This window comes from Drosophila montana, unplaced genomic scaffold, assembly GCF_035044405.1.
Source record: "Drosophila montana isolate Dmon_TW-CO22-7 unplaced genomic scaffold, ASM3504440v1 contig_402_1, whole genome shotgun sequence".
Taxonomy (NCBI): domain Eukaryota; kingdom Metazoa; phylum Arthropoda; class Insecta; order Diptera; family Drosophilidae; genus Drosophila; species Drosophila montana.
Window position 1 is genome coordinate 6890624 of NW_026998739.1, and position 13894 is coordinate 6904517.

Genomic DNA, 13894 nt, shown 5'->3' on the forward strand with positions numbered 1-13894 from the left:
GTGTAATAAACTCTCCAGGGGTTCTGGCACAAAGCACAAGGCACACATACACATGACATACATGACACAAAAAAAGGAGAACATTAAAAAACGCAGACGGTTATGTGGCATATGGCAGCTGGGTGGCTACCCCAAGCTACCCCAAGCCCGAGCCCGAGGACCCCCACACCAGCCCCAACCAGATTCTAACAAAAGGCAACGCCAATGAAGTTATCAGCATGCGCCAGACAGAGCTTGGGGAGCAGCCAAAAGCCAAGTAAACATTGAGACAAATAAATAAATTACATTTAGTCGGCCGCAGGCAAGGGAATAAGGGCCAGAAAGAGTTCTGTACCTTAGACTCCCTAGCGTTTAACTGGAACTTGTTTAAAAACCTATTTAATATAAACATGAATTCTTTGTAATGCCTTTAAGTTCGTTGTTGACGTCAACAGATTGCAAAGAAATCTTTGCAAAGAAATTTGTGTTAAATAAAGAATTCGGTTTTATATTTGATAATTTTTTTAAGAAGCAAAAAAGTTTTAAAATTAAAGTTTGTCAATAAATTTTGTTAAATATAAACAAATAAAAATATGCAGATAGAAGAAGTCGACTTCCGTATTTTATGCTGGGTATATTTCATCTCTCTATCTTCTATCTAAAATATACATATGTCTATAAAATATTTAAACTAAAAATAAAAATTAGGAAATGTTACATAATTTACTAAGTTTTTTAAACACTTTTTTATTTTAACTTAACTTAATTTTGGTTATTGTCTTTTTTATATTAAATATTATTTTTATTATAAAGTTTAATATACCACTTTTTCAATATTTCAGATATTATTAAATTCGAAAACTAAATTAAAAATGTATTAAACATATTCCAAAAGCAGTTTTACTCAGTTTATTTTATTTTAATACATTTTTAGTAAATTTTTTTAACTAATTTTTTTTTTAACCTTGCTTTTAACAAGTTTAAATTCCTTAGTGAAATTAACAAAATTTTAAAGTTTAAATTAATGATTTATTTAAGGAACCCCAATTGCAAAAATTGTTTGCTAATTCTCAGAATAGTTCTTTAAAATATATATCTTAAATACTATGTTTAAATATATATTTATGAAAATGTAAAAATAAACACATTTAATTATTATTACAAAAACAAAAATTATAAAAATTTAAAAAATATATAAGAAACCAATAAATTAGCTTATGCAAATTCATAAATATCAATTGAAGCGTTATATATTTTCATTCTATAAATATATTCTTAAAAATAATATTATTTTACATTAGTTAAAATATGTAATGCTGGTCATGCTCATTTAATTTACTATTTGGTTGGCTTAAGGTCTGGGGTTTAGTTTATTTTAAATCAAAAATAAAAAAAAATTTTGTTGCCATATCTTAATGGTAATTGTTTTTTTATTTTCTTCATTTAATAAACTTAACCCCTCACCACGCTATTTTCGAATTTTTCGAGTAAAAAATAAAAAGGCTATGCGATTATTCACATTGAAGCTGGCTGTGCGTATTCAGCTCCGGAACATAGCCTGGAATGCCCAGTTGACACTTGCAAAGTCAGAATCTGGGGAAATCTAGAATAAAATACTTACACAAGCATGGCCAAGCCGACATCAATTAAGGATGCGCTGGCACGCTGGGAGGACCGCAACAAACAGGAGGCGATCACCGCCCAGGAGATATGCCTGCAATTCCAGTATCCGCCGATCGAGAAAATGGATCCCACACTGAGCACACTTGTGGAGTGTCAGAAGCTGAGCCTGTCCTCAAACATGATTGAGAAGATCACCGGCATTTCGGGCATGAAAAATTTGCGTGTGCTCAGCCTGGCGCGCAACTATCTGAAGACTCTAAATGGCATCGAGTCGCTGGCCGAGAACTTGGAGGAGCTATGGGTTAGCTATAACAATATAGAGAAAATCAAACCGATCGAGGCTATGAAAGCGCTCAAGGTGTTCTATATATCGCACAATCTGGTCAAGGATTGGGTAGAGTTTGGGCGCATAGGCGTGCCACCGAATCTGGGTGATATAACATTCGTTGGGAATCCATTGATCGAGAATATGGATCCGGCTGCCTTTACCGCCGAGGCCATACGCCGTTTGCCCAATCTCAAGAAACTGGATGGAGAGCCACTCATACGTTAAGTTGTTGTTTTCGTTGTTTGTGCAAAAATAAAAGGTGCAACCACAAATCGTCATGCATATGACCAACATCCAACCACCCAGCCACGCCCACAATACAACAATGAGCTCTACTGGCAGGTAAGCTATTAGGCACTTGTCTGCTGTAGCCTGGCATTGATTTCTGCCCACTGTTGGTGTGTGTGTGTGTGTGTGTGTGTGTTGAACATTTTCTTTTCAATTCTATTTGCTATTTTTTTTGCATTTGCTGAACATTGGCAATAATGGAGAGTGAGAGAACGGGTGAGCTGGGGGGGGGGTGAATTTTCCAATTTTCATTGAGTTTCTGCTGATGAGCACCATTGTTTTGTTGTGCGGCGCCCCTCTCCCCAGCCCGAGCAGCATTGCAGGTGAAAGGTTTTTCCCTTTGTTTTCCACTCACCAGGTTATTGTTGTTGTGCCAAGTTCCGCCTGCCTAAGCCCCGCTTCCAACTTTGTACAAGACACAAGTACAGATCCAATTTGTGCCTTGCATTGTTTGCATATTTTTAACCTAGTCCAATCTAATGAGCACAAATTTTTGCATACACAAAGAAGGCGTGGCATGTTAACAAAAAAATGTTTGTGCTTGTACATTGGATATGTCTACCTGTCATTCTCTGGTATTTTGCTTACAGGTGAAGTAAGATGGGGTGACCCTTGGGCTGGTTCGATTTCATAGTCGAGCTAAGCTCTTAAAAAATCCCAAATATACTTTGAAAGCGGGCATTATAATTTTATCACGCACTGTGTAACACTCTGGAGTGTCTAGCTGTTGGCTCCGTGGAACATGCATCCGTATTCCGACAGGGAAGAACAACAGAAGAAACTTGTCAGAAAGGCTTTTCTGAAATACTTTCTTATTAACCTTTTGTTATTGCTTTAATTTCTTTTGTTAACGTTGCCCTTATACATATTTGTAGCTCTAAATACACTATTCTTCAGTATGATTTCCTATTCCCCAAATCTTACCTTCTCAAAGTTCGAGGAATCAAAAAAGTTGTGCGCACTTTTTGTTTATCTTCTGCAGACTTATTTGCCATAAATATTTTCCAGACTGATCTTATTCTTTTTACTTCTCTTTATCTACATTTCCTAGCCAAAATCAATTGTCTCTTTTTATGGCAGATAAAATACAGCTATGCTTAAATTAAAATTAATATTAGTCAAAGAACACCAGCAAAATTGATGAAAACGCATAAAGCAAACATTAAATTTTGGTGTCTGCCAATTTCTGTTATATCTCGTTTTCTTTTTTTTTCTCCCCGACTGTTTTTATGTTTTTATTAAACGTTTTTATCTCCTGTACAGATTCACATAGCCATATATATAAGTATTTTGGTTTCGGTTTGTTTGCCAAGTTGTCTGGCCTTTACCAACCAACACGCTGCTCCCTCCCTTTGGCCGACTGTGTTTCTGATTATTTATGCGCACAAAACAAATAAAATGTTGCCTTATTGGCCATAGGCAGACAGTCTGAACAATTCGAAAACACAGACCAAAACCAATGGAGCTATTGTTTTTTTTTTTTATTCTATTTATTATATAGCTGCCTTCAATTGTTTTCACTTCTTGTATGTCTGTCTAATATATGAAGTTTATGTATTGGGGTTTAATGCAAATTATAAGTGAGATCACATATTATATTATACTCGGGTCGACGCTGATTAAATGCTCTTGCAAAAGAGGAAATATGAAAAATATTGACAAACTTATTTTCAATTTGTATCTATAAGGTTAATCTTTGACAATTGATGGAATGATTCCTTTTCTCAGTTTTGTTTTGTCTCATTATGCACTGGAATCGATCCATACCTGATCTGATCTCTATCAAGTATGAAGTAAGGTATATTGTTACAATTTTTTGTAGTTTATATGGCATTTCTATTGTGGGGTATTGAGGACATGACTTTATACTGATGCCTATGCCATCATAAATATGATATAGCCATCTGTATCGCCTGGCTTCGTTTTATTTACTATCAAAAGAAGAAATATGAATTTGATAAACATGGCTTTAATGTAAGATAAGTTCTGTAAGATCATTCGATCGAGTCAGCTCGTCATCATCAACAAAAATGTAAATTATATAATGAAAATGAATTTCAAATATATTTGGACACATCTTATGTCAAAAATCCTAACACTGTTTGCTTACTTACACTTATTAGATGGCCAGACAGAAAAATATAGATATGAGAAAAGTATTTGAGTTGATAATTGTTTACACAATACAATAAGCTTTTCTCTTTATTTTCAGCACATACAAATTTATTTAATTCCATGAATTAAGCTCAAAATTAATGTAAAAGTTAATATGTATCATGTTCCTTTTTGCTTTTGTAAAAAACTTGCCTAATTATTTTGGAATTTTATAAATATTGCCTCGTGTTTTCGGCAATAGGTAAAAAAAGTTAACTGGCTTGTGTGAGCACAATTCAAAAGTGTCTAGTTTATGTAAAAATAAAATTCTTTTGTAATTTTTAGTAAATCCTTCTTTTTCTGCATTTGTTCCACCTTTAAGGCCGGCTTGTTCGCTGCCAGCTCTTATCATAGTTGCGGCATAAATCACGCGTTTAGTTGCCAAGTGGTTTTTAGAGCCCGCTTTAGCCGCTTTTGCGTTTAACTGTCGTTTGGGCCACTTTCCTGTGGATTGTGCCGCCCTCCAGCCCAGAGATTCAGCTCCGGCAACTGCTGGCCAGCTGGCCAGCCAAGTGGCCATAGCCAACTGGTCAACGGCGCACCGAACAAGCAACCAACATATTTAGAATATATGGCAACACTTTGGCAACACCAACACAACCCTTGACCGCAGCCTGTGCAGACATGGACGTAAAAACAAAAAAAAAAAAATATATAAAAAAAAAAACGAAAAAAACAAAAAATACTTGCAAAAGAACCGAACACAAACACAGACGATTGTGCAACCGCAGCGCAAAAACCACTTCAACTTGCACTGGGTGTACTCTCGGCAAGTGTTGTATGTGTTTGCCGTTGTCACGGCCAGAGAGTTGCCAGAGTTGCCAGCAACAATAACAACAACATATATACAAGAGTTTTCACCGAGGCATTAAAACTTGAAGCATACATTTTTTATAAGCCTTTACATAGAATTTGGCATTTGGCATTTTAGATTTGTGCAATAATATTTTTGCAGATGCTTCTGGTAGGAGGTGTAGCTGCTAGGGTTGGCACAGCAGCGGATTAGGTGTTATCGATAAGTGTTCGCTTTAAGTCTGATTTAACTTGTTTTTAGCCAGCTCAGAGGAAAATAAAAATCGAGCAAAACATGTTACCATTTGGTGCCATCGGTTATCGATAATTCTCAAATAGTATACACATCCCTAGCTTACCCTTATAATATCATAACAGGTTCTTAATAGGGAAAAGAAATAGTTTGGTAGAAATATATTTTAAGTAGTTATCGATGGTTGGCTATTGTTCGATATATTATGAAATCGATATATTTTTCAAAGATTTTTTCATAGAATCTTAGAGAATTTCGGTATACTTTTTAAATACTAATAATAAAAACAGAAAGTTTATAAGAGAAATAAACATAAACATTTTTTTTTATTTTCGATATTTTTCTAGTTCTTAAATTTCTTTATTTTACAGAGCATTTGCAATTCGATGCGCAACACTGCCAATACCTTCGGGTTGCTTCTGAGCAAAAAAGAAATCGAAAAGTTTAGGACATATCACTTGCAAGTTTTTGGCAGTAGCCGTATCTTTAAGATACTTTAAGCTATAGCTACACGCGACACAAGAAGCACACATCTTGTGCCTGTCAGAGGGGCATAAATCTATTCAAAGACTTTACGAAAAATCCAGACAAATGCCAGAGATTACAAAAAGATTTTGGCCGCATGATGCATGGGCCTCAACTGAGCGCGCATGTGTGTCTCTCTGTCTGTTACGGTTTGCTGTCTCAGTCTGTCCGACTGTCTAGCTGTCTGTCTGACTGTTTGGCCCACACAAATGTAACCAACAACACACACACACACACACACACACACACACACGCAAAACAATTAAAGCCTGATTAATAGTTGCAGGCGGGCCCAAAACTCACATTTCTTGCTACCTTTCGCCAAGTTTTGCCCAAAACCAACCCCAGCCCCAACTTCAGCCCCCCTGGCGACCGCTCCCTCTATTCCTAGCTGAATTATGACTTTTGCTGGCTTCGTTTGGGCTGTTTAGCATACTTTTGGGCGCAGCTATTGTGGCCTCTTTGTGTGCGTGTGCTTGGTATGTGTGTGTGTGTGTTGGCATTTACGCCCGCGCATAAGTCAAATTGTTGTTAATTTCACAATGTTAACCCCTTAAAGCGCGCAACGCAGCAGAGACATTACATAAATTTATTTGCCAACCGGCTTTCCCCCAACGGTTTTCATAATATAAATCATTAAATTTTAATGCTTCCCAGGAGATCAATGAACATGACCGCAAATTATACTGAAGCGTGCTTTCAGGCGCATAAAAGATTTCTCTTCTCTTTTTCGCATATATTTTTTTCCCGCATTCGTTTTTTTCTTCTTCATATTTTTGCACTCGCTTTTTTTTTTTAAATATATATATATATATTTTTAAAATGCATTTATGTGGAGAATACACATATGCAAAGTGTTTGGTTTGAAGTTGCGTTTTGTGAGTGTTGGTAGGTTGGTGGGCGGGTTCAGGCTTTGAGGGGGGGGGGGGGGGGCTGGTTTAATGCAGCTGCATGCCATAAAGTTGTCCGTGTCTGTGCGAGTGTGTGTGTGTGTTTTTGTGTTTTGGTTGCTCGTCTGCAACTGTTGAAAATAAAAGCACAACAGCTCTTTAAATGCAATTGTAAATTCTGCGCATTTCAAGTTGAAATATTTGATACTTTGAAAAGGTGCTAAAAGATAAAATTCAAATTTATAAATAATACTAATTGATAATATTAAAATATTTAAAAAACATATACATATATAAATAAATTGAACGTGATTGTAGTTTATTCTATTTCAGTCAAAATTAACTTAATTAATTATAACTGATTTAATTATATATTAAAAATATTTTTTTAAATAATTTTAATGCTTAAATAGCCTGCATAATTTTTTAGTTCATCAAAATTACTTAGCTAAATTTTACAAATATTTAAATAGTTTAATTAGATTTCCAGCATGCAAACAAAATCAAGTTTTGCATATCAACAATATGCATAATATTTAAATGATCAACAAGAAGTTGCACATCCTTCGAATAGAATGCAGCATAAACTTGCACTTCCGGTTGCCTTAAAGCGTGCAACAACAACAGAAGCTGGCTCGCATGCTGCGCGGCAACACCAAACGATGCCGCTTCACCCATCCACACATAGTAAATCAAAAAAGTTTTCTAGTGCCAGATAGGGGCGTGTCTGTTGTGCAAGTTGCACTTGTAGGATATTTCAGCTGCTTCTGTGTCTGGCCCTTCGACAACGTGCCACGCCTCCCGCAAACATAAAATAGCGAGAGAATTTAAGGCTTGCAGCCTGCAGCCTGCAGTCGGCCACTTCTACACGTATTTGACATGAAATCATAAACAAGTTGCGCAAACTTTGCTCCATCTGCTTATAGGACTGCATTTTGCAACAGGAAGTCACACAGTCAGTCAGCAAAAGAAAAAATTTGTATAAATTAAAATGTTCGCTGCGTTGCGACGAATTTTGCATATATTATGAATTTGGCTTGACTGGAATGTAGTTAGGAGCGGTTTGTTATGCTAAGAATAATGCAAACGAAAAAAAGAGATGAGCTGTAAAGCTTGCAGAAGCTGAGGTAGATATGTTAATAGAAAACTTCAACTATTTAAAAACGTTAAGATATTTCGTTAAGTAAATGTTGATTTATACCTAATGCCTACATTACGGGCTGCTCTTAAATATTTAAGATCTTACTTCATTGGTCTCTCTGGCTTCTCATTAAAATCGAATAAAAATTGGTTATTCCTAAAGTGTTGCGAAAAGGGATGAATATTTAAATACCTATTCACAATACAGAGGCTAATTCTAGTCCGCCAGCGTAAAGCAATCCATATAATTATAATAAAAATTGCGTATTTTTATTATACAAAAAAATAAAATGTTCTGGAATATTCTTAAATCTGGAACTTAATTTTTAATTAATTCATACAATATATTATATGAACATTTTGAAGTTAGTTGAAAATAATATATAATATTATATAAAATAAAATAGTTAAAAATAATATATAGTATTATATACAATATTAATTTGTTAAAATCTATTCATAATAATATTATATATGATTAATAAGTTAATACTAATATATAATAAAATAATATAATAATAAATTAATTAGTTTAAAATAATGTATATTATTTTATAACAATTAATTATTAAGATACAAATCTTTATAATGAATGTATGCATGTGTACAATAATTAATATTATATAATAATCTTATAAATGGCATAATTAATTTTTACTTCAATTAATTGCAAGAATTTAAGAATATTCCAGAATATTTTATTAAATGAACTATATAAATAGATCTAAGAATCTATTTATCTATCGTCTAGCTGTCTTTTGAGAACTATTGGAATAAGTTCACAAAAATTACGAACATAACGTATCCTAACCAAATGCTCTTTTATTGCTTACAGGGTATATTACGCCGACCACTTGTTACTTTTATTTAATTTCTATATACCAACAAATGCAATCAAAAATTCGAATTACCAATATTTAAATTTCAATATTTAATATAAAATTAAAAGGCCAGACTCATGCAGTACGGAGTATACTTTAGTCCATCAATTGCTTACACATGTCCATGTAATATTCACTCTACTCTTATTTACTTTAAGCCTGAAGCCCGTGTTGCTGTTGCTGCTGTCGATGTTGTGTTGCTTCCTCATAAGCAGTTTTTTATGTTTAAATATTAAAATTTTGTTTTTCCAAAACATTTTCATCGCCTTACGAAAATCGCTTGCTCCTCAGCCTCTGCGCACATTTGCTGCATAACAATAAGCTTCCGTCTTTTTGTTGGCCTACATGGCGTATGTTTAATTTCCGGCATTGCATATACCCAGCCCCTTGGCCCTCCCGGCAAATACATACATACGCACTCTACATTTAAATCTGGCTACAATAATTAATGCTCTCTGATTAATTGTGTGTGCCGGATGTGTTTGTGTCGGAACAAAAAAATAATTGGAGAAAAGTTAATTTATTTTTAGACACAACAAACTGTCGTCTAGCTGATAAATTTCGAGATCGGAAGAAGCTGCAGTTACATATTGCTTGAAAGTAGCCTGGCATTAATTTGGTTTTTGGGCAAAGGCTTAAGCAATATTTGTATTTAGCTGCGCCTGCCACAAAGTAAATAGAGCTCAAAAATAAGAAGAAGAAGAAGAACAGGCAGAGCAGCGGCAGCAGCTGTTGGAAAACTCACTCAGCTCTCGACACGCTTACCACACAAATCTCTAGCAATAACAATCTTTTGGGCTATCAAATTCAATTATGCATATACCCGGGCGAGCGTGCTTGCACACTAACACACCCATACACACACACACACACACACACGCACTAACACACACACAGACTCACACACATGCACGCAGACATTTTCTGCTGGGGCAGCTGTGCGCCATTTTGTTTGTTCATTCGCCTTGCGGCTCGCCTTTGTGATTAGTGGCAAGTTGCTTGATTTGCTTGTCTTGGCGTTTATGGCACGAACAGACCAGGGTTGCCACCCTGCTTTGCCTGCCATTATTATGCCTTCCTGAATATCCTGCAGTTGATTTGCTTAGACATTCACTTAAGTAGTTTTCACAGTCAGCTTAGCCCTTGCTGCATTGTCGTAACTCGCTCCTCCTGTAACATTCTAATATTTGTTGGAAAAATAAAGGCTTTGGCCATGTGCTAAAATGCTTGTATATGAAAAGTATGTGCTTGCCTTTTTGTGTCCGTTTATGTGGTCAAAACCTGGTATAGATGCTTTGTTTCAAACAATTTAAATACCTATATCATCGTATACCCAAGATGGCCCAGGTTTATCTATTTGGACTTGAAGGTCTAAGCTAACTCTGTTTTGCGGCTCTATTATCTACCTCTATTATCCGCACCTTAGTGTGTCCGATATATTATAATATTTAATATTCCAAGCTTCAATTCCCAACCTCATGAGGTGCACAAATTGATACGCACACACGGACAGTTCGCAAAAGTAACTAATGCTTCAAATCGAAATTTTGAGCAATTTTTTTTTAGCAAGTTGACTGCTTAACAAACAGCCATAACGAAAGCTAAGCCGCTTTGAGTTATGTTGAAACACGAAAGAGTGCTCTTGTCCGGAAGGATTCCGACTAGGAGAATACCCTGAACCTTCTTCTACTACCAACACCAAATGCAGCTCGCGCTAAAGGTGGGGAGGAGGGGAATGAGCGACGATAGCTATCCATTGAAAGATACTTGATCTGTATATACTATTCTAGAAGCTAGATGTCAAATTTGTGGACTCTAGCTCTGAAAACAGAAATGTGCTGTCCAAAAACAGTAATTTTATATCGATATTTATGGATTGCTTGGAAGCAGGGAAAGTTATCGATTATCGGAAACAAACTTGTACTGCGCGAGCAATAGCAGGACCTACATTTGTAAGTCTCTAGCTCCTACAGGTTCTGAGATCCTTACGTTCATACATACGGACAGGCCGATGGACAGACAGACGGACAGACAGACGGATATGGCTAGATCGACCTGGCTATTGATGCTGATCACAAATATATATATACTTTAAGTGGTCGGATATGCTTCCTTCTGCCTGTTGCATACATTTGCGCAAAAACATTATACATTTTTTACTCATTTTCTGTTCAGGGTATTAAAATTGCTTACTTTAAAATAAACATAAAACATGTGAAATCTTGAACAATAAGCTGGGTTCAAAGCGTCAGCCGCAGCATCGGAAATTATTCTGCAACTCTTTAATTTTAATTAAATATTCTGTTCCATTTCTTCCCCATTTCAGCAGATATTTAAAATATTACTAAAAATACTCTTTAGCTTTGTGAAATGTGTGTGTTCGTCAATTTCGGTAAACGCTTAAAATTTGTGTTCTTTTTATTTTCCATTTCTTTCCTTGTGCCCCTTTTTTTATGTGCCTTTTAACGCGTTTTGTCATCTGATCGGCCGCGTTTCGAACATTTCCTTGTCAACGTCCTGTTGCCGGCAACTGCCTTAACCGGCCACTCCCCCCAACACATATACGCCCACACACCCGCACACCCGCACACAGCGAGCTCGGCTGGACTTCTTCGTCCTTTTGCGCATCGTTGATGTGTAAATTAATGTCATTTTGGGCAGCTCGTTGAGAGTTTTGGGTCAGTTCTTGTTGTCATTTTTTATGTGCTTTATTTTTTGTGTACTGATTGAATTTTTATTATGCCGCGCATTGCCAAATTGTTTGCGGTGCGGTAAGCGCGGCCTGTGGCGGGTGTGAACGGATGTTAACCATAATTAAGGTGATTTTATGCATACTTTTTCATTATTATTGTTGGGCCAACTTCCGGTTTGTTGCCCAAATTGATTTAAATTAATTTTTTATGCTCCTCGCCCAAAAGTAGGCAGCACAATTTTTCTGCATTAGCTGGTTTAGCTGTGTGTGTGTTTCTGTTTGGGTGTGCATATATTTTCATGTTAATTGCGAAAACTTTGCCCATTCGACGACGCAAACGATGATGGCAAAAACTATTCAAGTACAATGAGCAGTGCCAATGCCACGCCCACACAGAGGCCAGCAACAACGCCCACACAGCACAGGATTCGTCTATTTATGCTGCTGCTGCTGCTGCTGTTGTTGTTGTTGTTGCTGTTGTTGTTGCTGTTTTTGTAAGCTGTGAGCGCACTCGAAAAACAATGAAATAAAATTTGTAGACTCAAGTTTTACTGTGCAGACAAACAAGCGAACATTTTCGCACAGCAGAAACTCATTCAGTTGGCATAACAAAAGCGGGTGGTTAGGTGCAGGGGGGCATGAAGAGGTGCTATGTGGATAACGGGGTGGGAGGGGAAACAGTGCATAAGGCGGCTCAGGAGAACCTAATAACCCACTAACAAACACACTAATTTGCACTTGAGCCTAATAATGAGTGCGCTGACGAGTGTGCCTCGAATGAGTTGCAGATACAAAACAGAGGGGGAAAGACAGAGAAAGAGAGAGAGAGAGAGAGAGTGGGAAAGGGAGGGCGAGAGTGCAAGCGGGCACTGCTGCCAGATCTGTGCAAAGACGGAAGGGGGCTGAGAGCTAACCTCAAGTGGCTGCTCTAGATGAGTTTAGTCTGAATAGCTCTCGAATCTGGACGCAGTGGCTGGCAGTGTGCGTGTGTGTGTGTGTGTGGGTGTGCATGTCTGTGTCTTGTCTAATTTCTAATTTGAATGCTGATTTATGCAGTTTGAATGGCATTGTTAATGTGGTTTGTCTGTCAGTTAAGACCAGGCACAGACAAGCCTTAAACATTGGCCAAACTTCAACAAGTGTTTCAGCCACTCGCTCACAGCTCTCAATTTAAGGCGAAGGCAATTCTTTTTCTAATTAATATACAGCACACTAAGCACGCAATCTATAAAAGCGTAGCTCCATTTTTGACCTTTCAACAGCGCAATACAAAAGGCCACAGCCTGAAAGAAAAAAACAACAAATATTGCTCTGCTTGTGGTCTGGCAGACTGGAAGATATCCAGTACCGAGCTTATTTCCTTAAATACACGATTTGTGCAGACAATTTTTGAATATATTGAATCAAGCATTCAAAAAGGTTTCAAGTTTTTTGATCTGTGTACTTTCCTATATCGTTTTATGGATAAAAAATCGTCGAAAACATTTTCTATTGCCCATTTTCCGCTGCAACAGGATATTACAGCAAGCGCATGGAATTTGGGTCGCATTTCAACCTTGAGCGAATCCTATTCAAACTATATTCGTACCTTTTGAGCTGCTTTTGCGCTTACATTTTTAAAGAGGGGGAGCTTGGCAGATTGCTTGGATTTTAAGCTTACCGCAAAATTAAATGATATACAGCTGAGCGACGTTGAAGGTTAATCTCTGACTCAACTCTCTCGGCTCGGCAGGTTCAGCTGTTTGCATTAAATGTCTTTTGGCAAAAATAAAATAAAAATTATAGCCACAAAACCGGAAGCCACGCCCCCACAGCTTATAGAGTATAGCTAGCGCCCGAGCCCGAGCCTGAACCTGTATAATAACCATAAGCCGTCAGGAATTAGTTGCATTTTCATCATTTTCATTTTCATTTGCTCGATTTCATTTTTTTTTTTTTGCTGCTTTTAATTCTGCTTTTCTCTCCGACGGATTTTTGAAATGAAATGAAAGCGAAATGTGTTTTGTGGTTGGTTGAAAATGAAAAGGATACGGCGCACAGGTTCCTTTTTGTGCTGCCACAAGATTTTCATGGATAAATGAGATGGTTTTTGTGGTCATGCGCTGAAGGCGAAACTGACACAGAGACAAGGCTCAGTGCCCAGAGACCAAATGGCATGAAACTGGCAGCTGCTATGCTAAATTAGAATATTATTATTTTGGTACCAAAAATTTCAAATTTCAAACCGAATGTCTCAAGAGTTGATTCACATCGCCCCAAGAAATGTGCAAGTCCTTTAACTGGACTTGAGTAGTGGCAAAGTAATCAGACAGTTGCCTAAGCTGACAACTCATTTAAATAAACTGAATG

General features: G+C 36.8%; 2 protein-coding genes across 2 annotated transcripts in view; one reads left to right on the forward strand and one right to left on the reverse strand.

Annotated features, from left to right (window-relative positions):
* Window positions 1–13894, reverse strand: part of beat-Ib (beaten path Ib) — a 130051-nt gene that overhangs the window by 112092 nt on the left and 4065 nt on the right. The gene's annotated exons all lie outside the window — the stretch shown is intronic.
* LOC135439095 (dynein axonemal light chain 1) lies at window positions 1518–2212 on the forward strand. The gene has a single exon (XM_064697720.1). It carries the CDS (start codon window positions 1607–1609, stop codon window positions 2153–2155), a length of 549 nt encoding a protein of 182 aa, XP_064553790.1. The 5' UTR covers window positions 1518–1606; the 3' UTR covers window positions 2156–2212.

Coding starts and splice junctions, on each gene's coding strand:
- LOC135439095 (XM_064697720.1), top strand. CDS start 1,607: ATGGCCAAGCCGACATCAATTAAGGATGCGCTGGCACGCTGGGAGGAC.